The sequence below is a fragment of the Cataglyphis hispanica genome, chromosome 2 (assembly GCF_021464435.1).
Source record: "Cataglyphis hispanica isolate Lineage 1 chromosome 2, ULB_Chis1_1.0, whole genome shotgun sequence".
NCBI classification, from domain to species: domain Eukaryota; kingdom Metazoa; phylum Arthropoda; class Insecta; order Hymenoptera; family Formicidae; genus Cataglyphis; species Cataglyphis hispanica.
In genome coordinates this window covers 475,401-497,088 of record NC_065955.1, presented here as the reverse complement: position 1 = coordinate 497,088, position 21,688 = coordinate 475,401, and the positions used below count along the sequence as shown (strand labels likewise).

The 21,688-nt window shown below is 31.4% G+C and overlaps 2 protein-coding genes across 4 annotated transcripts in view; both read left to right on the top strand.

Moving 5' to 3' along the window:
• Nucleotides 1-7,728, top strand: part of LOC126857408 (PH domain leucine-rich repeat-containing protein phosphatase 2) — a 61,296-nt gene extending 53,568 nt beyond the window's left edge. For both annotated transcript variants that reach the window (XM_050606812.1, XM_050606803.1), the window contains 8 exons: nucleotides 93-153; nucleotides 431-685; nucleotides 964-1,173; nucleotides 1,493-1,655; nucleotides 2,392-2,675; nucleotides 2,961-3,806; nucleotides 4,322-4,556; nucleotides 4,998-7,728. In XM_050606812.1, coding sequence (XP_050462769.1) covers nucleotides 93-153; nucleotides 431-685; nucleotides 964-1,173; nucleotides 1,493-1,655; nucleotides 2,392-2,675; nucleotides 2,961-3,806; nucleotides 4,322-4,556; nucleotides 4,998-5,453 — 2,510 coding nt within the window. In that variant the 3' untranslated portion in view covers nucleotides 5,454-7,728. The remainder of the gene's footprint in view (nucleotides 1-92; nucleotides 154-430; nucleotides 686-963; nucleotides 1,174-1,492; nucleotides 1,656-2,391; nucleotides 2,676-2,960; nucleotides 3,807-4,321; nucleotides 4,557-4,997) is intronic.
• Nucleotides 7,729-10,050: 2,322 nt separating this feature from the next.
• The window catches only part of LOC126857447 (glycerophosphocholine phosphodiesterase GPCPD1-like), a 20,950-nt gene continuing 9,312 nt past the window's right edge, over nucleotides 10,051-21,688 (top strand). Inside the window, exons 1-8 of one of the 2 annotated variants that reach the window (XM_050606894.1) lie at nucleotides 10,051-10,174; nucleotides 10,242-10,404; nucleotides 18,900-19,014; nucleotides 19,138-19,352; nucleotides 19,576-19,745; nucleotides 19,844-20,022; nucleotides 20,214-20,351; nucleotides 20,425-20,535. In XM_050606894.1, the coding sequence (XP_050462851.1) occupies nucleotides 18,976-19,014; nucleotides 19,138-19,352; nucleotides 19,576-19,745; nucleotides 19,844-20,022; nucleotides 20,214-20,351; nucleotides 20,425-20,535 (852 nt within the window). In that variant the 5' untranslated portion in view covers nucleotides 10,051-10,174; nucleotides 10,242-10,404; nucleotides 18,900-18,975. Of the gene's footprint in view, nucleotides 10,175-10,241; nucleotides 10,405-16,891; nucleotides 17,145-18,899; nucleotides 19,015-19,137; nucleotides 19,353-19,575; nucleotides 19,746-19,843; nucleotides 20,023-20,213; nucleotides 20,352-20,424; nucleotides 20,536-21,688 lie in introns of those variants that run through there. The other variant, XM_050606885.1, reaches the window with a different exon arrangement.

Sequence of the window (21,688 nt, the reverse complement as noted above, 5' to 3'; positions counted from 1 at the left end):
TTAAATCGGTATTTAAAAATAACAAAAAAAAAAGAATAGAATTAAACGAATTAGATTAAAATAAATAATAAAGTAAAATGCTATTTTTACAGAACTGAAAAAGCTAACCGTCGAACCTGTGCCAACTAATCTGGAGCATTTGGATGTTTCGTAGTAAGTAAATGTATAATATATATTATTATAATGCATATTAATTTTATTTAAATGTATATTTTTTTTATATGTTTGAAAGTTGATTGTTATGTTTTATATTTATTGTTAAAAGTAGGAAAATTTCTGAAGAAAATTTATTTAGCATTTATTCAAATATATTTTAGCGAATTATTTAGTAATAAATTATCATTATTTAATAAAAAATTATCACTTGATATATTTATCTTTTATTATTTCGTTAATTTTTGTCTTACGTAAAAATTGTATACATTTTCAGCAACAATTTAGACGCATTGCCGGAATGGATGACGGAATTGCCAGCACTCCGCGTACTTTTCGCGTCACACAATGCACTAACGGCCCTACCGGATAGACTGCTGTCACAGCCATCGAGACTGGAAGTTCTTCATTTGCCTCACAACCGATTACAAGCCCTACCACCGCCCAGAAGGCCATTGAACATCGTTCATTTGACTCTTCAGGGCAATATGTTAACAACGCTACCGACTAGCTTCTTCACCAATACTGAAAAGTAAGACATCAATCTTCCTCGCTGTTATAAATGCACTCGCATCTATCAAAATAATAATAATATTGCATTCCTCCTTTATATGCAATAATGATGAAGAAATGTATGCAGTATAAATTTGAAGAGAATCGATCTTAAGAAGAAATTAAAGTTTACAACATATGTATCGTGTTAGCAAATTATATTTACTACTAACTTATCCAAAGTAAACTTATCATCGTTCCCTTCGTCGTAAACTGTGACCAAGACTTTACGCTTTGCACTTACCAACTCCTTTCCAGGATGAAAGTTTTGAACCTCTCCAACAATCGGCTCTCCGAACTACCGTATCGCGAGGAAGCCGGCAGGTGCCATCGGGGATCGCACACATTGGAGAAATTATACGTCACGGCGAATTGCCTGACCGATACCGCCCTAGATGCTCTCGCAAAGTTCACGTCTCTGAGAATTCTTCATATTGCTTACAACACCCTGGACACGTTACCGGAAAGGTGAGCGTATACCTATTTTATGCGAAGGGAAAAACATCGATCTAATTCCATGTCAAGATACGAGATACAAAATGTGTGATAAAAAATTCAATTTTCAGTAAACTATCATTTTTCCTCTCCTTCGAATAACTTTATTTATATTAATTATCGATTATTATTTTTCTTAATGAAATTATATGAAATTAAAAATAAGATTAAAATAAGATAAGAACCCCGAATTTTATCGCGAGTATATTGCATATTAATAATATTTAAATAATATTTAAAATAATATTTAAAGCTATTTAATTAGTTAAAACTAATACAAAAAATCTTTCAGCTGTATAGCTGCGTGGCGCGACCTAGAAGAATTGGTGCTGTCCGGAAACAGATTGCAGTATCTTCCAGATAACGTGGCTAATCTGCAACACTTGCGCGTGCTGCGCGTGCATTCTAATCGGCTGTTAACGTGCCCCACCTTCGGTAAAACGGCGTCCTTGAAGGTGAGAGAGGTCTACAACACGCGCGCAAATGTTAGTCGTGTCGAGCAATTTGCAATGTATGTAAGATAAACGAAACACCAAGGCTGAAATTGCGAGATACAAATTTAAGCAACTGTTACACATTCTCCTCTTACTTAAGCGGAAAAGATATATATATAAGAAAAGCGTTTATTGAGTCTATTAAGATGCTAAGCCTTCGTATTTATACGGAGATGGCCTAGAAAGCAAAAGACTGTAATAATTATCTCTTTAAGCGTACAGTTTTTATGTAAAGGTCTAAATTATAATTAAAAAATGCATAAAAGAACAAAGAATCTAATTAAATTATACGTAATAATCGAAAAAATGCGCGCAATTTTTAAAACTTTTGAATATATCAATTATGAAGCCATATTTTCTCTCTACATTACAGTCTCCAATTTTTATTACGCCATGTTTTAAATAAAATAATTTTTATTTACTTAAATAATAATTATTGATACATAATATTCTTAAGAATTATATGTATGAGAAAATATATTGATACATATAATTCTTATTCGGCGGAATATATTTCGTAAAAATGTAATACTTGCAAAGTATTCGTTTATAATATAGGAAAACGCGTAAATAATATTTAATAAACAAATTTTAATAAAATATAATTCAATTGAAATAAGTATGAGAAATACAAAAATGTTAATGATACGAGTAAATAGATAACAAACGCAAAATATGATTTTATCGTCTCATCCAGGTGTTGGATCTTGCGCACAATCAACTAGATAGAGTAAATCTTGCCACGTTAGTGCCACCGCAATTGCAGTTTCTCGATATATCCTGCAACTCCCGACTGCACGTGGACCCACGACAATTCCAAGTATATAGATCCCAGAGGCCGATATCTCTGGTGGATGTATCTGGACAAAACAGGCCCAGTTTGCCGTCTCATCCGCATCAACAGGAAATTGTCGTGGCTGAGAAGAATGCCGAGCAACCATGGCGGTTAGGCTTCTCGGAAACTGCGGGCTCTCGCGAAAAGTATATCTGATACATAATATTATTATATCTAACATATTATGTTTTCCTCCGCAAAAAAAGATTGATAAATTATAAAAAAACTGTAGATAAATAGAAAATAATATTAATTTTAAATATATTTTATTTATTTAGTTATCTGCTTTATTTTTGCTATTCCATTCCATATTATTTTTGTTATTCAGAGGATTAATTCATTTCTATGAAAAAAATTTAATTGCCTCCCGCAGAATACGAACAATACGCGTATTATTTTACTAGAGATTTAAATTTTATATTTGCACGCAGGCTATACATTTCTCAAGTACGAATGCCGTCCTTCTGTAACGTCGAAGGTCTGTTTGGCATCTTTGACGGCGGTTCGAATCAGGAAACACCCAGTACCCTTCAAGAAATGATTCCGCGCCTATTGTTGGAGGAGCGAACGATACGGGAGACATCGAAGGAGTACTTGAAATACACCTTGTTATCGGCACATAGAGAGCTCAGAGAGAAGGGTCAGAAGTATGGCGTAGACGCGACTCTCATCCATGTAGTGAAACTACCATCACAGCAGGGATACCCAAAATCTTCGATCAAGTACTCTCTGAAAGTGGCATCCTCCGGGGAAGCGAAAGCCGTTCTCTGTCGAGCGGCCGGTCCCTTGACCCTCGCGTCTAAGAAAGCTAGAGAGTCGGTCAAAAATCAGTTAGGGAACGCTGCCATGTTCCCGCTAGTCGTGCCTGATCCGACGTACGAGGAAGCAACGCTGGAGGACGACGACGAATTTGTTATAGTCGCTAATCGGAGATTATGGGAAGTCCTGAGTATCCAGGAGGCCGTGAGGGAGGCCAGAGCCGAGGCCAGTCCCGTTTTAGCCGCGAAGAGGCTGCAAGATCTGGCGCAAGCCTACGGCGCCGAGGACAATCTGAGCGTCATTGTCGTGAGATTGGCCGGGCCGAGCCCAGGTGACATGGATCAGCTGATGCGCGAGCTCAGACACGTTGTTGGCAAAAATAGAGGTCAAACCGGCGACGGCGCATGTTCCTGCCCTTGTTGCGTGCCGCCGGCGCCTCACAAACCTCCGACAGCTTGCTGTTGTCACGCAAGCGAGGGCTATTATCTTAATGGCGTGTTGAAGAACATAGTGAACAGGTAAGAGTAAAAACAAGATGACGCAAACATGTCATTATATAAAAAGCTTGATGGCGGGCAAACCGATCGATATGTCGCGAATTTATGCAGCGTTAAAATGTACGAGTATATAAAATATGCAACTAAACAGAATATTTGTATCTTCAATTTTATAATTTTTATTATATGTTTAAATATTTGTAAATAATTATTTATATCTCTAAATAAGTATTTATATCTCGAAAAGCTATGTAATAGATATATTAATTAATTATAATATTATAATTAGTTAATAAATATTATAATTTATTATAATAAATATTATAATTAGTTGAAAAGAATCGATAGCAATATTTTTTGCAAGGTTAAAGTTTTTGAGATCAAAAACTTGCTTCTTTATCAAAAATTTCTACATTTCTTTCTATTTCATTAGGAAAAAATCTAATTTTACTATATATAACTTTCACAAAAAAAAAATTTTAAGATTTTATTTCTCTCGATAAAAATTATAATAAAATATATCTTTTTCATTGTAGATCCAATAAAGTTCACGGAGGTTCCGGAAGATACTTTAAAAATTCTAAATCAACACAAGAGAACGAAAGCCCTCCCTACAGAGACGATCGCAGTTCGCCGAGCGGGCAGTCCGATCAAGCTAGCGACAGTACTTTCAAGTCTCGTCATCCATCAGGAAGAATGTGGACAGGAAGCGCGGCTTCCAGAGCGACGAACAAAGCTCACCAGAGTGTTCTTATGCAAGAGACGCGAAAGGTAAACCTCTCGAATCTCTCCATTAATCTGCTCTCGAAAACTTTATAGAAAAATACATCGATATGCGGCGAACATAGCGGAGAAATGTAATGTAAAAGTCGCGATTCTTTCTATCGAAATAGCAAATATTGAAGAAGAAATGTTGATCCATAAAATATGCGAGAGTATGATTATAAGGAATGTAAATGTAAAAAAAAATATGAATCCCCACTATAATCATTAAATATATTAAAAATGATTATTAAAAAATATTCTGCTGTGTGAACTGTCATCAAGTTGTGTCAATAATCACTGCCACAATCAAAAACTAATTTATTCCATTTGCAGCTAACCCACATCCATTTGTGACTCTAGTGACTTATGTTAGCAGAATTTTTTTCGATAATCATTTGTGACATACTTAATGATTTTCCCCTCGTACATATATTCTCCCTCTCTTAGGTATCACCGTGCATACCTACCCAGGAGGACGCCGTCTCGGAAAGATCCGGTGTTCTGAGCGAGGAGCAGTTTCGTTGTTGGGAGTACATGCTCGAACAAAACACCCAGCTGTTATTTGACAAGGAACTTGACACGCTGACGAAGGCGCCGTTGCGGCAGGCGAGATCGACGCCGCAGCTGAGCGGTGGCAACTTGCCTTTCCTGTCAAAGAGATTCGGCAGCGCGAGATCTTTCAATCCTACGCTATCGCGACCGCCAGTCGTCCGTTTCGGCAGCGGACGAAGATTGCTGAATGGTGGACCGAATGCCGCCTATTTCGGCAGCCTGCAAAGGCTGATGCCTTATAATCTGGAATACGACTTCGCCGTCATCCAGGAGAGAGGCGGCATGGACTCGCTCGAGCAGGATGCCACGAGGATGCAGCAATATTGGGGGGTGGCCACTACCGAACTATAATGTAAACGAGGATACTGAGAGAGAGAGAGAGAGGACGAAACAAGAAAAGGACACCGAAAGAAATAAGATGGAGATGCGAAAGAACGAATGCGAAATTAAAAGAATGTGTCCTGTTTATAAAATTATGGGAATTCTACTCCGAAAAGAGAGAAACTTTCATGTTATTGTTATTTCATTGTATATTAAATATTGTATATTTAATTGGGATTTGACAACTTGACGACGTAAAGCCATTTGTTTGAAAATCACAAGATTACAGATTAATTCCGGCGAACAATTCAATAACCGGGAGTAATTTATCTCATGACGCGACGGCGCGAAGTAATTGCAGCTCCGTAGTCTAATTATCACATTGGAAGGCGTAATTAATAGAATACAGCGAGACGGAACGGAACGTCGTCAAGCGCAAACGCGCACAATCGCATTGATATCGATCGTACTGATAACAATGACGCGGTAACAACAAGCCGCAAGATTCTTCGTGCAACCAACGTGCAACGAGAGACAGCAGGATTTATACCGTAACTTTGTAATCTACCGCAACCAAATCCCGTGTAAATAAAGAGACCCGCGCGCTCCTTTACGTTATACAAAGCCCGCTTTATTCTTTTATAACGGTAGATACGCGAAAGATGCTACGTTATCGCGGAACAACTTTACAATGTACGCGAAAAGACTCCACAGAGAATAGGCCAAGTAAAATTAAGAGATTGAAGAAAATTCGTTCACAATTTTTAATTTGACATTTTCTTTTTCTCTTTCTTTTTGACATTGTCCATTTCTCGTGTGAATTTCCTTTTACGTTGTTTTGCGTTATTTCATAAATCCTAATTCGTTCTTCCATATTTTTTTATCACGTGTTTTATCTCTTTTTTCATAAAATTTTAGAATTATATTTTGTACATATAGGAGATTCTCTTTTATATTTTACGCCTACAAGTATAATGTACAATATATTCGTATGCTGTGTAACATTTTTTTACGATAAGTTGTCGATGAATGCCGAGAAATACGTGATATTAATGAACGTAATGTGCCGGACGATCTCGCGCTTTCAATATTGCAACAATACGTGCGCACCACGAGTCGATATCGCGGCTTATAATATATAAAGTTGCTCTAATGAATCGTGTCATCTCATTTGTGAGATAATTTATTTTGTGTGAAATGTTATATTGAATTGATTAAAATATTGATTGATATTTTTATTATACGAAAAACCGTTAAATTGTAAAAAAATTAGTCTCCGATATTTAAGTCAATTATCTTACATTTTTCATTTTATAGAGAGAGATGTAAAATTTTTCACAAACCTAATATTATAAGAGTTGATAAATTAAAATTTCTCATAATTTTTTTCGATTTTTAATAAACAATATTTAACACATTTATAAAAACTTTTATTTAATAACAGAAGAGCGAATAACGAATAACAGAAATCAAAAAATCAAAGAATAACAGCAGATTGATCATAAATATTATACATTATGAGAAAAAATGTAATTGCGTTACAAAAAAAACGATCCAAGAGCATGCTTCCGAAATGAGTTCATTATTTTTTCATGTCTCTACCATTCAGGCGTCTCGTTTAATCACACGCATTTCATTTTTTTCTTTGATCGGAATTATGCTCTTTGATTACGAGAAAAAATCATACAAAGAAATTATTTTTTATAACTATAATATAAAGATATTTTTGTATTTTTTAACGTAATGTAAAGTGTGTCCCGGAAAAAGTATGTTCCAATAACAGATTTAATATATATATTTATCTAAATGAGAATATTCTTCAAGTTTAAAGACAGAGTTAGTTAAAAAAACAGCTAAATAACATTTTTATAGTTTTAAATAAAATTTACCATAAAAAATTAGCATAATATAAAATAGCAAAATCCTTTAAAATTGATTATATCTGATACTTGATATATATACATACATACACACACACACACACATATATGTATATATGTATATAAATTAAATTTTATAAACAACGTGTTTTTATAAAAAGAATATATACACAAATATGTAATAAATTAAATATTCCATATACCAAACGCTGCTGTCGGTACATACATTCTCCGGGTCATTATGTAAAATTGTAAAAAAATTGTACCTGAGGCTGGACCAAATAAATTATGACACGCAATCACCCGTTGTTAACGCAGAACAAATGAATTGTACGTTGCAAATAGCGGCGTATTCAGCATTTAACGAGAATATTCAACGTTTTTATATGTGTTGTTTTACAAAAATTGTGCGCTTAAAATTTCAAATATTTAATATTCTTCGAATATTTCAAAAATATACGTGCACATCGAGAAAAGGCAAAAATAATGTCACAATTTTATTTATTCCTCGTCAATTTTACTTTTTATCGTTTTTGTTGTCTAATCGAGATCTATTTTTCAACCGCGTGTGCAATGTAATTTCTCTCTCATTTTTCTCTTCTCTTTTCTAAAATTTCAAAAAACGATCATATTCATCCAAAATTGCGAAGAGAAACTAAGTTCAGAAAAAGAATTTATTAAAAAAAAAAGGTAGAGTAATTCGTGAGAGATAAAACTAACATGTATCTACTGATTAATCTTAAACATCATATCATGATTATATTCTAATTCGACTTCCCGTCTATACTTGTGCGTCTGCACAATCGTGTAATCGCTTCCTTCCGTGACTCGATCGCGCTGAGTATAAAGTCAATAGACGATAATATTTTCGAGACACGTTTGGTCGCGACTGTCTATCCGTCGATTAATTTCTTCCCGTCGACCTTGACAGTTGTTATGTTTCATTTGTAGCGCGTTATACGCCGATATCGAATTTTTCTATCCGAGTCGTGATAAGAAGCCAGACGGCCAGACAGATTAAATAAGACAAGACCTTTTGCCTTTGTTTATAAGAAAATTTGTTCCAGATAAAATGTACAAAATGATAAGAAGAGAAAAAAAAAGAGAGTACTGCTTGAAGAGCTTAAAGAGTTTACTTTCTTTCTGTAAAAATGTCATTTAATATGGCATAATATTTAAGAGAGAAAATTAAAGAATCAAAAAATTATTATAAAATTTAAGAAAATTAGAAAGAAAAATATTACAAGATCTTATGTCCCATAATTAGTCTCTAATTGGAGATTAGAGACAAAAATTTGATTTACAAGGAAGGAGAGAAGAGGGGATATTTATGTATACCGAAATATATATATTAAAAAAAAAATAAGCGGATAATCGATTATTTAATAATAGAGAATTAAAAACCAAAAAATTAAGCCATATATTTTAACGATATTTTAACGTATATAAAAACTTGTAGCAAAAAATAATGTTCTTGCCCGTTTTAATTTTTATGAAAAATTCACATTTTCTTTTCACACATTAAAAATATAAAAATAAGATATAATATATAACTTCTATAATGCACGTAACGGAGACTAATCTTACTGATTCAGCACCTGCTTTTTCTCGAACGAGTCCACCGAGAGCACGATAAGCAGTTTTTTTTTATCACTTTGAAATGCGCCAATTTATTTGCTGCTATAGACAACTGAAATTATGCATGATAAATTGTGGTCTATTTTTATATACGCGACTCTCTTCATTATTAAGATGTAAAATACTATCCTATCTTGATATTGTTAGTAAGAATCATTCTGAATAATAGTAAAAATGATTTTTCAATAATTTTAAAATAATAATTTATTGTTATTTTGCCACAAATTTTCTTTAAAGAACCGAGACAAAAAATTTTAAAACGTAACATAATTTAATTAATTTATACTTTTGCCTAATTTTTTATTATTTTTTTACAGCACTTACTAATTTATTTAACTGAACCTGGAAATAATAACAAACGTATGCTCTTTATTAATTTTTAATGCAAAGTTTTGCAAATTGTAATGAGTAATGTTCAGTTAATGACCATAATGATAATTAAACATGACCAAGAAAAAAGAAAATGATTCATATGTTATGTCTCCATGTCGACATCTTTAAAAATACAACTGTACGAGAATAATATTATTATTTTTATATTTAATATTTTAAATTTTCAAGGAAATGCTGATATAATTGATAATGCAAATGAGTATGCGACAGAATATACGATAGAAAATATCGTTTATGTCGACAATTGTCGCACAGGCGGAATGTACAAAGAAAGGATAAGGCGGACTTGTGTCCTGATAAGCGCTAATTGTAACGCTAAAGTTGAGAGACAAAACGCATTACGAAAACATAGCGCAGATTATAAAATAGAATTTTTTAATTATATTGCTCTAATAAACTCATCAACATATCTTAAAAGCCAAATTAGGAAGATAAACAGTGGAAAAAAAAGAGAAAGTGAAATTTTTAAACAATTAAATATTTTGATGATACTGTCAAAGTATTGACAATAGTCTTAAGATATCGTAATGACAGATTTTTTTTTCATTTTTTTCGATATATCAATATTTTCTGATATTTCAATATTCTTAATAATAAAATTTTATCGCCAAAGTACTAATAACTTAACATAGCGACATTACGATTGTGTAAGATATACCTATAACCCTGCATATATAGGGGAGTGCGACTTATTTCTGCGTACAACTCTGTCGACATCATCGCTCGTGTATATAACGGGTAATCGAAGAGAAGGGAAACCCAAGTTGCGGCCAAGTACCTGCCTAACGCGAAATGCGAATGTGAAGCTAGTAGCTCTCGAGCATTCGCGCGCGTCGGAACGTATGTTCGATCGATTATTTTCTCGCTCTTTTTTTTATTTATTTAACATTTGCGCCTTTCCTTGTAGCGGAAATCAAACCGGTTGATTGAAACAAACCCGTTCCCGGAAAATAAAAACTTGTTCGTCAATATTGACGCAATCGAAAAGGTGGCGATGATCGATAGTGTCGTGGACCAGTGCACGATGCAACCTACCGGAAGTTAGCACGTGTGAGAAATTATTTTTGCAGGTGAGTAACGAAAAAATGACAGCGTATTAAACGAGTGGCTTGAACAGAGAAAATATTGATGCCTGAGAAAAACGCAAGTCGAGATATTAGTGCTCGAAAAATTGCATTTTACTCGCGACACACTTCTTTATATTTCTGCATAAATTATTTTTGTATATTTTTATATACTTTTTATATGTATAAATTATTTTTGTATATCTATATAAATTATGTTAATTATATTGTGCATCTAATTTTTTTTTATTATTGTACATATTGCAATGCACGTGAATACTCTTATATAAGTTATTGCATAAAGACAAATTGCATTAATTTATTATTACAACCATATTTTTTATAATAAAATATTATGATAAAATATTTTTATATTTATAATAAATATTTTAATAAAATGATATTAAAGAAAATATTAAATTGTTAATACTTATATAGTATTAAACTAATTTTAATGCGATAAAAAGCGCTCATATAAAGTCAAGGTTCTAACATATTATTTATACGTAAGCCTCAATCAATTGAAAAAGACTACTTATAAATTTTTATAGAGTTCCAAGAATATCGTCATTTTTTCAATTCTATATCCAAAATATGTAGAATAAAAATTTTTCTAGAATAAAAATTTAGAAATCACTTTCAAGCATATTTTATATTTTTAAACAGAAAAACGTATTATAAGTATCCTTAGTCTTTTATATTTAAAAGTATATAAAATCATATTTAAAATTATATTTAAAAGTATATAAAATCTTGTAAAAAAAAAAAGAATCCATTTAAAATTGCACGAAATATTGGCACAAAAAAGAGTTTATCGCGTCAGTTAGTATGTCACGTTAGTATGTAAATATATTTCGAACGATCAGTATGACGTATCATAAATAAGGCATTTAAAGAGCGAACAAATTTCTTGGTCGATAGACTTTGAACACTCACGAGGGTGACGGGAAGATAGACCGCAGTTAAATTCGTCATAAACAACTTTCCCAATCGCGCGTCATATGACAGCCGCGATAACGACACGAATGACGTTTCTGAAATCTTGGCACAAATCATATTTTCTCTTCATTACGAGATACAATTGGATAGAATAAATCAATAAATATTTTTACTCATCTTTTTTTTTTAAATATTTGCTTAATATATAGTCGAAATATATCGTGCAAAAATAGATTCGAGATTTATATAATTCAATATTTTAAATGGCAGTCATATTCTGATTCGAGACCTACATTATTTCTGAATATATCTTGGAACCAAAAAATATTAACGTTCTCTCTTTTAATCGTATTTTATTTGATAAAACAATATTTATCTAATCACTTACACACACATATATATACATATATGTATACTGTACTTTAACAAATAATTATTTATCTAAAAATAAATTTTTTATAATATATATATATATATATATATATATATATATATATATATAAATTATCAATTTAACTAAAATATAAAAATAAATTATCAGTTTAATTAATACGATAAATTATTAATTGAATTTATGTACATAAAGCAAATATGTGTGTTTATAGATAAAGATTTAATTGTTTTCTAACAATAAGATACGATTAAAGAAGATAAGATAAAATATTAGATTTTTTACTACCACTCCAATATATAATCCACTATATTTTATACTACTAATCCAATTAAATTATAGTTTTCCCGATGTTGTTGCAAATTTCTTTCAATTTTTATAAAAAATACATTTCTATATAATATATAATTATTATATAACATAAAATAATACTATAAAATGAAATATGGAATGGCCTGTAGAATAAATTTAAAAATATAAATTCAAATTCAAATCGGGAAAGAATTCAGAATCGCAAACGATTCTTTTTATCGATAAATAAATAATATTATATTTTGAAAATTATAAAGAAATAGCAAAATTATCGAACATGTCAATAAAAAATTTAATATTCAAAATAGAAAATCACAATTTTTTCTCGATTATGTAAATATTTTTTTACACAATTTTACACACTTTTCGGTCTTTTTAAGCAACATTATTTATTTACTCACGTTTTCTCACGCCCATCACAGCATGATGAACGTAAAGAAAATGTTGAAAAGATCAAGCTAGCTAAAAGAAAAAAGTTATCAACCTAAAAGAATTAGAATACATTTTTCTATCATTTCTATAGAAAATATTTTTGCTAAGAAAAGAAGAAACAAATTTTTTCTAAAAAAAAGGAAAGATTTTTCTATTATGTCAAAAAGATTATAAAGCGTGAAAAAACAAGTTTATGGTTGACTAAATAATAAAAGGTATTGTAAATTCTCACAGGCATGTCAAAGCTGCAGGGAGCGGAAAAAAAATTCGTGTAACAATGAAAAGATCGTTAAGGATCTCCGAATTTTTGGACAAGATTTATGGTCTTCGCAATTTTTACACTACTTTTTCATGTCAGCTACAATTGTGATATAACAATTTGTTTGAATTTTATCATAGCTGACAATGAGAGACATTCTCCTGGAATTTTTATATATTAAAATTTTCATATTCCGATTAACGCAAAATAACAGTAATTTAATATTAGGATGTAATTAAACAATACAAGAGGGAAAAAAATTTTACAGGCGCGGATATTACGTTGTCGCAATTTATATTGTAATTTTTAATTTCCAAGATTTTAAAGTTTAAAATTATTTAGTAGAGAGAAAGGCAGGATAATACTTTTTAATAATTTAATAATAGTTTGATGCAACAGAGCTACTTAATAAAAATGTGGAAGGACTAAACCAAATAGATATAATAAGCCGTATTAAAATCCAGTTTGCATGAATATATATTATAATATAATATATTTTATAAATATAATATAATATATATATATATATATATATATATATTTGCATGAATATAATATAATATTTTACATTAGTTATACACAATACATATAGTCACGAAGACGCTAAATAAAAATATTTAATTCTAGAAAACACATGATGTAATGAAAACGTGTTTTCCGATAACAGATCTGGTCAAAATGCCGAAATAACCAAAGCATTTTGGCACTTATTATGACTTCACAAGAAACTTCACTTCTTGCTAATTGTATAAATAGCAAACAAAATATAAAACACGTATCAATGTTTTTCTCGTTGACATTTCGACGAATATAATGCAGTTGGGTAGAACTAAAAATACATCAGAAATCTCAGTATTTTTCCATTACGTTATAAATAATTTCAAATAAGAGAGCCTTCTTCGATAAAGTAGAAACTTGTTTCTTAATTATATTCTCAAGGCTTCAATATTATCGAAATTTTTAGACAGTTCTTTTTAAGAGTCATTTTTATGTATATATATTTTAATTAATTTTAATATTAATTTGAGCAAGCTTTTTGTTTTAATGTAGAAAACACCGATAAATTCAGAATATATTTAAAATTTTTCTTTTATTAGAGAATAGAGATATCTTGCAAATACATATATATTCAAGTTTTTAATTAGCTCATTGCGTGATAATTAACAGTGTTTTATTATAAAAAATATTTAACATTGCGTGATAATTAAACATGTTTACTTGCTGTATCAAATTACCGGAATTGAAATTACGAAATATCTGACGTATTTTTATAACTCGTTAGTAGTAATTGCAAAAAATATATGATTTTGTCAAACGTCTTTGCAATTAATCTAATAACTCTTGACATAAAACCCATACACATAAGCACGATAGTGCATGAAGTGTTATTAGATGTCATGATAATCCGTGAATTGTAATAAATCGTCACGCTATCTTAAACGGCCAACGTAATCAATCGTGATAAATTGATAATGACGTTATGTGAACATCATATCGTAAGAACATGACGAAAATAATGATGACTTACGAAAAATCGATTTGTTAGAATTTTCATGCAGTTAATATAAAAAACGCGTTAAAAATCATGCTTCAAATATTAATTTCAACTGTGACATAAATAAACATTTCAGATATTAATTAATATTCATAGAATTTAAAGATATTCCAGAAATTTTCTTGAATATCGATAAAAAATATGTAGATATTCCCCGACATCTCTGATCTTTAAATTTGTCCTCATAATAAATTTATATATATATATATTCATATCCCAGAAATTTTATAAGAAAAAAAAAATCTCATTTATTTATTATTATTCATAATATAATACTATATTATAAATATTATAAATATTTCTTATAAATATATTCAAATCAAGATATTTAAAGTAGACATGCCATATGATATATGTACTAAGATAAATAAAAATATTTTTATTTCCTTTTTCAATATTATTTGCAAATGCATTTTAATATTAGTATTTCTTATAAAAAGTTCTTACAAAAAGTTTTAAAACTCTCTCAGTTGATTGTCAGCATATAGCAGGGAAATTCCCGCTAGAATTTCTAATCTTTCCGGAAAATTGTTTCGTGAAAAATTCACCGTATCATCTCTAACATCATGTCTCTCCTTCATGTCACTTTTGATTAAAATCCCCTCTCTCGTAATACGCACATGTGTATTACTTTTATAGCTATATCTCGCTTCGATTTTATTTCTCATCCGGCACTTATGATTTTAGAACCTTTTATGAACTGCTCGTGACGTCAGGCTACGTATGATAAATGAACTTTGGTTAAGCATTTTTCACGCGTTCAACGTATTATTCATTCCAATTTTTATTTACATATCAAATACACCGACTATAGTGATCGCTTATTGCGTATACTATTTATTCACGTATCGCTAAAAATGTTTCTTTTTCTCTTTGTTTGAGGAAAGAGAGACCTATGTGTAGAGAGCGCGTTAAATTTATTATTTCAGCGCTTATTTATGTGAACATCAAATACTTAGCAGAGTTTCAGATAAAAGCTGAGAAGTATTCATATATCTCGCTGTCGTTTCTCATTTTTATTTCCCAAGTAAATTTATTTTTCACTTACATGTGTCGGCAACAAGGCGGGCAGTTGCGTCAGCAAGAAAGGAAGTCCAAGGAAAATTATGTAATTTTGTAGTCCATGGATCTGAAAATCGGATATCCATATTAAACGCTAAATGTAAAGTATTCGTATAAATATGGATTGAAATAAAATTACAATCGTAATTAGAACTGCGCAATCTGCATTTCGAAGTGAAAAAAGAGATACGTGAAATAACTCGTATAGTATTACACGTTCGATATCGCTGATCGTCGACCGCATGCATCGACTGTATTTTGCTATTCGAATTACGCAGCGGCTCTTATCATAGCTCTCTCTCCCCTGCCACTTAATATATATGCAATTTTTAGTAACGAATGCTTTCCTGTCGACATTAGCTCTTGCTATGCGAATTAGAATTGAGTATAATTTCGAGATTGATTTCGCGCGTTTTTTTTCTGTCGAAATCTCGAAATTGCCAAGCAACGCGCATCTAGATAGACGCTTATATCGAATTATTCAAATATCCTTCGATACTTTTTACATCTTTCTCTGTTGTTTGAACGCACTTTTATTAACGTATGCAATAATATATGTCTTACTTTTGTATCTGATTTTATTTCTTATATCTATATACGTTGATGCTCGTGATTTTATTTACCGTCTTCCTCACGTATCCACTTTGAATCTAAACTGTTTATACAGTCATCGAGCGCATCATACTTAGATGTCGCACTACATCACAATTTAGATTTAATCTGAGTTTTCAATGTGGAATATTTGACACTTATAAAAGAGAACAAAGATGACATAAAAATAACAGTTTACGCAATATTTAATCAATCGTTAAAAAATTCACGATTTAAAATATCAAAAAACAAAGAAATCTTTGTCTCTCCTAATTCATCGACCCAGATATGGTACACAATATTTATAAAACATGTATAAAATATTTTTAATAACTATTTGAATATTTTATATATATTTTGATAAATGTTTTATAAATATTTTTGTGATTTTAGATTTAACATATTATAAAGACTTTATCAATATTATAAAAATATTTATAAAAATATTGAAAAATATTTACAAAATATTTTTTTAAATATTTGTTTTTTCTTTATTTATATAAATATTATATAAAACATTTAGTCTATATAATATATCAAATAAAATTTTTATAATTTCTTCTCTTAATGTATACAAAATATGTATAAAATATTTATATAATATTTCAAAAAATAAATAGTAAAAAATATTTATGAATATTTGTCATAAATATTGATTGTGTACTGCCGAGAATATGATTCAGAGTATTTGTCACGCAAACATAAATAAACGTACCGATATAATTAAAAAATACAATCATATTTTGAATGATCGATTTAATATTGTGCGAGCTGTTATTTTTATTTTTCAATTTTATTTTTGACAAACGTGTCCCGAGTGTCCCGATTTATTAAAGCGCACTCTAGCGGTGCATTGATGCAATCAATTTTGGCGCAGAGAGAAAAGTATCCCGAGGCACGCCCCTCTATATGCAGTAATTTGTCTATGGACAAGCTGACCGAATTGTCGCTTGTAGCGTCGCGCGTCGCGCGTCGCCATCGCAGCGCATTTTCGTTGTGTCAATGCGTGCACGCGCTCTGCCGTATTCGTTACGTCAAGGCGCGAAAGTTACAGTCGCGATTATGTCGAGTCCCGCGAAGAATTTGGAACGATCATCGCAGTCGATCATTAAATAACGCGAGTCGCCGGACGGCGAGGATTGTCTGAGAACGGTAGACTCTGAGAAATTCTTGGAACGGAGTCATCCGAGTCAGGACACCACGTCGTAAGTATTATAGCTTCGTTCGCGATTAGAGAAGAGAATGTTCAGTGAGGGGAAAAGGGAAAGGAAGTCTTATTAGATCCCGAGGATTTATATCTTAAATCCGCGAAAGAGACAAACGTCGAGAGTCGCTCTCAAAGAGTACTTTCCACGAGTGAAAGTGCGAGATCCTTCATCTCGCCGACAGTCGAAAGTTCAGTTCTGCGAAGCTTGAAGTTCATTGCGAAATTACAGAACGCTGTTTATCAACGTTGCTACTCGCCATCACTCTTTCGAAGAGTGAAAAATTCCCAAGGTCACGAAAGAACGTGCTTGTTTGAGAAAAAAAATTTTGACGTTTCGCTCTGTGTACTCTCTATTAATTTATCACGTTTTCGCGACTCTCTCCGCATCGTTCGCTATCGTGCGATCGAATTATTCGTCTTTTGTATGTATTTGCACATAGTCGCATGCCGTCGCGTGCTGAAAATGTCGAAACATCAGCATCGATCTGCGCTATGCGTATAAAGAGTTACTACGTTGATCGTTAGGACGGTATGTATGTACATACATATCGTGTTGCAAAAACGATGCTGTCGATGACACAGCCACGTCAGTGCGTGCGACGATGTGTCAATGACATTTTTCTCCCCCCCACGATGGGTAGGAGAAACAAAGCGAATTCGCAGTTTCAGCGGAACATATTCTAAAAGTCAGGAATAATATTTTAGAAATATATATTGACGCGCTATTTATGGTCTCGGATCGTTTTATAAATGTAACATCTTTGTTCTCTCTCTGAAAGCTTCTGTGAAACATTTTTATATATATATATATATTCTAAGTCACGAATAATATTTTAGGAGAAGTAAAACGAATTTGCAGCTTCTGCGAAATATATTCTAAAAATCACGATTAATATTTTAGAATATTTTGGAAATATGTCAACATGCTATTTGTAGTCTCTCATCTTTTTATAAATGTAATACCTTTGTCCTCTCTTAAAATACACTTAGCTACATATAATTATTTATACGTAGCATTGTTTTGGCTGCTTAATTTATAAAGCATGTATCAGTAGAATCTGTACAAGAAGAAGAAAGTCTGAAATGAGATATATAGTAATCTAAATGACTCATCATAAAATGTTTACGTATTCAGTTGTATATATGCTGATATATTTAATATGGAAATTTATATCGTGAGAGAGAGAGAGAGAGAAATTTTATGAAGATAATTCTTAGAAAGAATTCATTTCTGAGTATTACTTTTAAAATTGATAGACTTGTTTACGACTAATGTTAACATTTGCTTTAATGTACAATATACAATTAGTTTTAGTAATTAATAAAAAGATAGAGTTATCTATAAAAGTGAGAGATTATAAAATAACAATCTTATTTTTTATTGCTATAAAAACTTATATTGACATTAAGTTAATAATTGAGAAAAATATTTTTGCATTCAAACTTTTTCTATTTTTGTCAAATTCTCCACAAGATGATATGTTTAATCTAAGTTTAAATAATTGCATGAAAGTGATTAGAACAAACAACTGAATGAACAATGCCGCAGGAATATGTTACAAAAGTTTAATATTAATGTTTAATATTTGAGGATTGATAACCAAATTATTGGAATAGCTTACAATAAATCTTACAGTGAAATTAATAATCTCAATTTTGAATTTTATCAATATCAAAACTTATTTTTTTAAATTGAAGAAATAAGATCTTAAAAAGAGAATATGATATATCATATAATGATAATGGTTTTCAGAGTGAAAAAACAAGGTGGATATCAGGCGCCACGTGAATCTAGCATCATCGAAGTGGCGGCCGCACAAAGCACCGATATGAAAGGATCTAAGAGAGACTGGATTTTTAGAGTCCAGGTAATTTACAAACGCTGTAATTTCTGCTTTATTATATCTTTAAATATCTCCAAGTAAAAGAAAAAGAAGACAGAAATACATTTGACTTGTATTTAGTAATTATAAATTGCTTTAAATGTAAAGGTGCCCAACCTGGAAAAAAATGAAGTTGTTTATGTGGTTGGAAATCTACCTGAATTGGGTGCTTGGAATCACAACCAGGCTGTCCTAATGTCACAGGAGCATAGTAGTCGCAGAGAGTCCCCTACATTGTTTGACAATAATTGCAGTGGGGATTTTTATAACGATGATGGGTGTGAAAGCAATGCAGCTGACAGCATATTTGTTGGCGAAAAAGAGTAAGTATATATATGCTGTGAGGAGGCATTATTTCTTCTAATTGCGAAAATTAAATCTCTTTTCCTGCCAAATTTTAATCTTTCTTTTTTTCTCTTTGCAAAAGTTTATATTGAACATTGTATCAATGCTGCTAAAAGCAACCAATTATGTTCTGTAATTTAAATAAGAAATGTTACAATTGTGTGATAAATATCTAATATTTGGATTAAATAAAATTTTCAGAGAAGGCCGAATATTCTCGCAAACGGTTGCTCTTCCCGTCGACGCTAATATCGAATTCCGATATTTTATAGCTGTCATCTGTCAATCAAATGGCACTAAAAACTCAGCTAAAACTCTGATTATCCGCAGATGGGAAACTCATATGACACCAAGGTTAATTAGAAAAAATAGTATGTATAAATTTTTTTTTTTATAATTTATATGTAACAAAAATATATTAATTTGAATCATTAATTATGTATATAATCAAATATTTTTTACTTTATAGCATCAAGCAATTTTGATAATGACATATTGCCAGAGCCTGATAAATTTGGCTATCACAATAATTATTACAAAATTGAACGAGGCTGGTTAACAGATGAAACTGTGATACAATTTAAACTATTTAACAATCCTATTAAACTCTGGAAAAATCGGCTTCAAAATAGAAAAGTTCATATTAAGGTATATTATAATTTTAGCCATTTTGTATTTCTATTCACTTTACTATTTCTCTTTTTTTCACATTTTAAAATTTTGAAGGAAAATAATAAAGTATTTATTTTTAACATATAAATATATTAGTAACAAATATTGTGTAATTAAGTTTTTTCTTAGTATTTTATTTTAAATCATATTTGATGTTTATGTTACAGATGACACCTGTAAATCTAGTTAGACACAATTCCTTAGAATTGCAACAGTTTGGGGGCGACTGTGTAGACGATAGTCTTTCTATGGATACACAAGATATTGTTGATCAACCTGCCTTTACAAGTATTACGGAAATCGCTGTATGTATAAAATCTAAAAAATATCTTTCTATATTATTAACAAATAAAAATTAAATGATACATTTGTTTCTAGGTGATGAACGATGAAGAGGCTAGATTCAAGTCCCAGGAGCAATTCGGCCGTCCTTACAATGAAGATGAATTTTTAATCTTCAATGTTGCTGTTCGGTATCCTGAAACAATTGTAAGTTTCTGTGTAGATAGTCTTTTCATTAGGGCATCATATACTATATACACAGTTATGTGAAAATCATTAGCTAGGATTTATTGCTTGCATTGCTTACGATTTCAATAAACATTAAACAATTAGTTTTGTAGTTTTTGCATTTAAGAATATCACATTCATCTCTCCAAGGAATAACTAAATACTCAAATTTCAAAATGAAAAACGAAATCAAGAATATACAATGTTCCCACAATCTGACTCTTTATGTAAAATTTGTTTGCATTCTGTTTTTCAAGAAATTTATGTTCATGAAAAAGAGAGCAAGAAAATTGTTGGCATAGCACAAATCTGGCAGAGCAATAAATCACTGGTTAATGGCACACTCACGAAACAGTACACTAAGAATACGCATTGACCATGCTATGTGAGTTTTCAGTAGACCACGAATAGGCCGGCCACGTCTCCTCGCGCGACTTGTTCGAATTATTTGGTAAACGATAATTAAACTTGTCCAGCAGCTATCTCCCTCCTTGGAAATGCCAGCAGCGATGTGCTCGCGCGCGATGTCCAGTCATGGGGAACACGAAGACATCCTGTTCGACTTGTACAAAAGCAAGACCTCTGGTGCAAATGATGATGCTAACATACAATCTGGTGTATTGATGCTAAAAAGCATCGTCTACCACTTTACATCTGTGTCACATGACATCACACAGAGATATGATGGTTTTGATTGTCGTTTATCCTACCAGACCCATCCTTCTGGCTGGTCTCTCGTAAATCGTCCCGCATTTTCTTTCGCCTGAAATCGAGACTTTATGTATGCACATCGATAAATGGAATTGCATTTGTTTATTCTAGCTTTAGACAATTAATCTGATTGTCGATTTACGCGAGTCGCGCAGCCGTTCCGTAACTCCTAAAAAATGTTGCGATATCAACGCTATCACATCTCATATCCATCTGTGTGCGTCGAAAATGGTGAGATTCCCATCACTCCTATATCCTTTTAGTATTACTACTAATATTTTCTAGCTCTGATCGTCTTCTTCTACGTACCGTACGTGCCACCGCTGCGCGGCCAATGCCAGAATCTATGCTGTCAGAATATCTTCTGAATCCGAATTGCAAACGTTGCTGATTCGCTCTTTTTAATCTGTTATTTTTATCT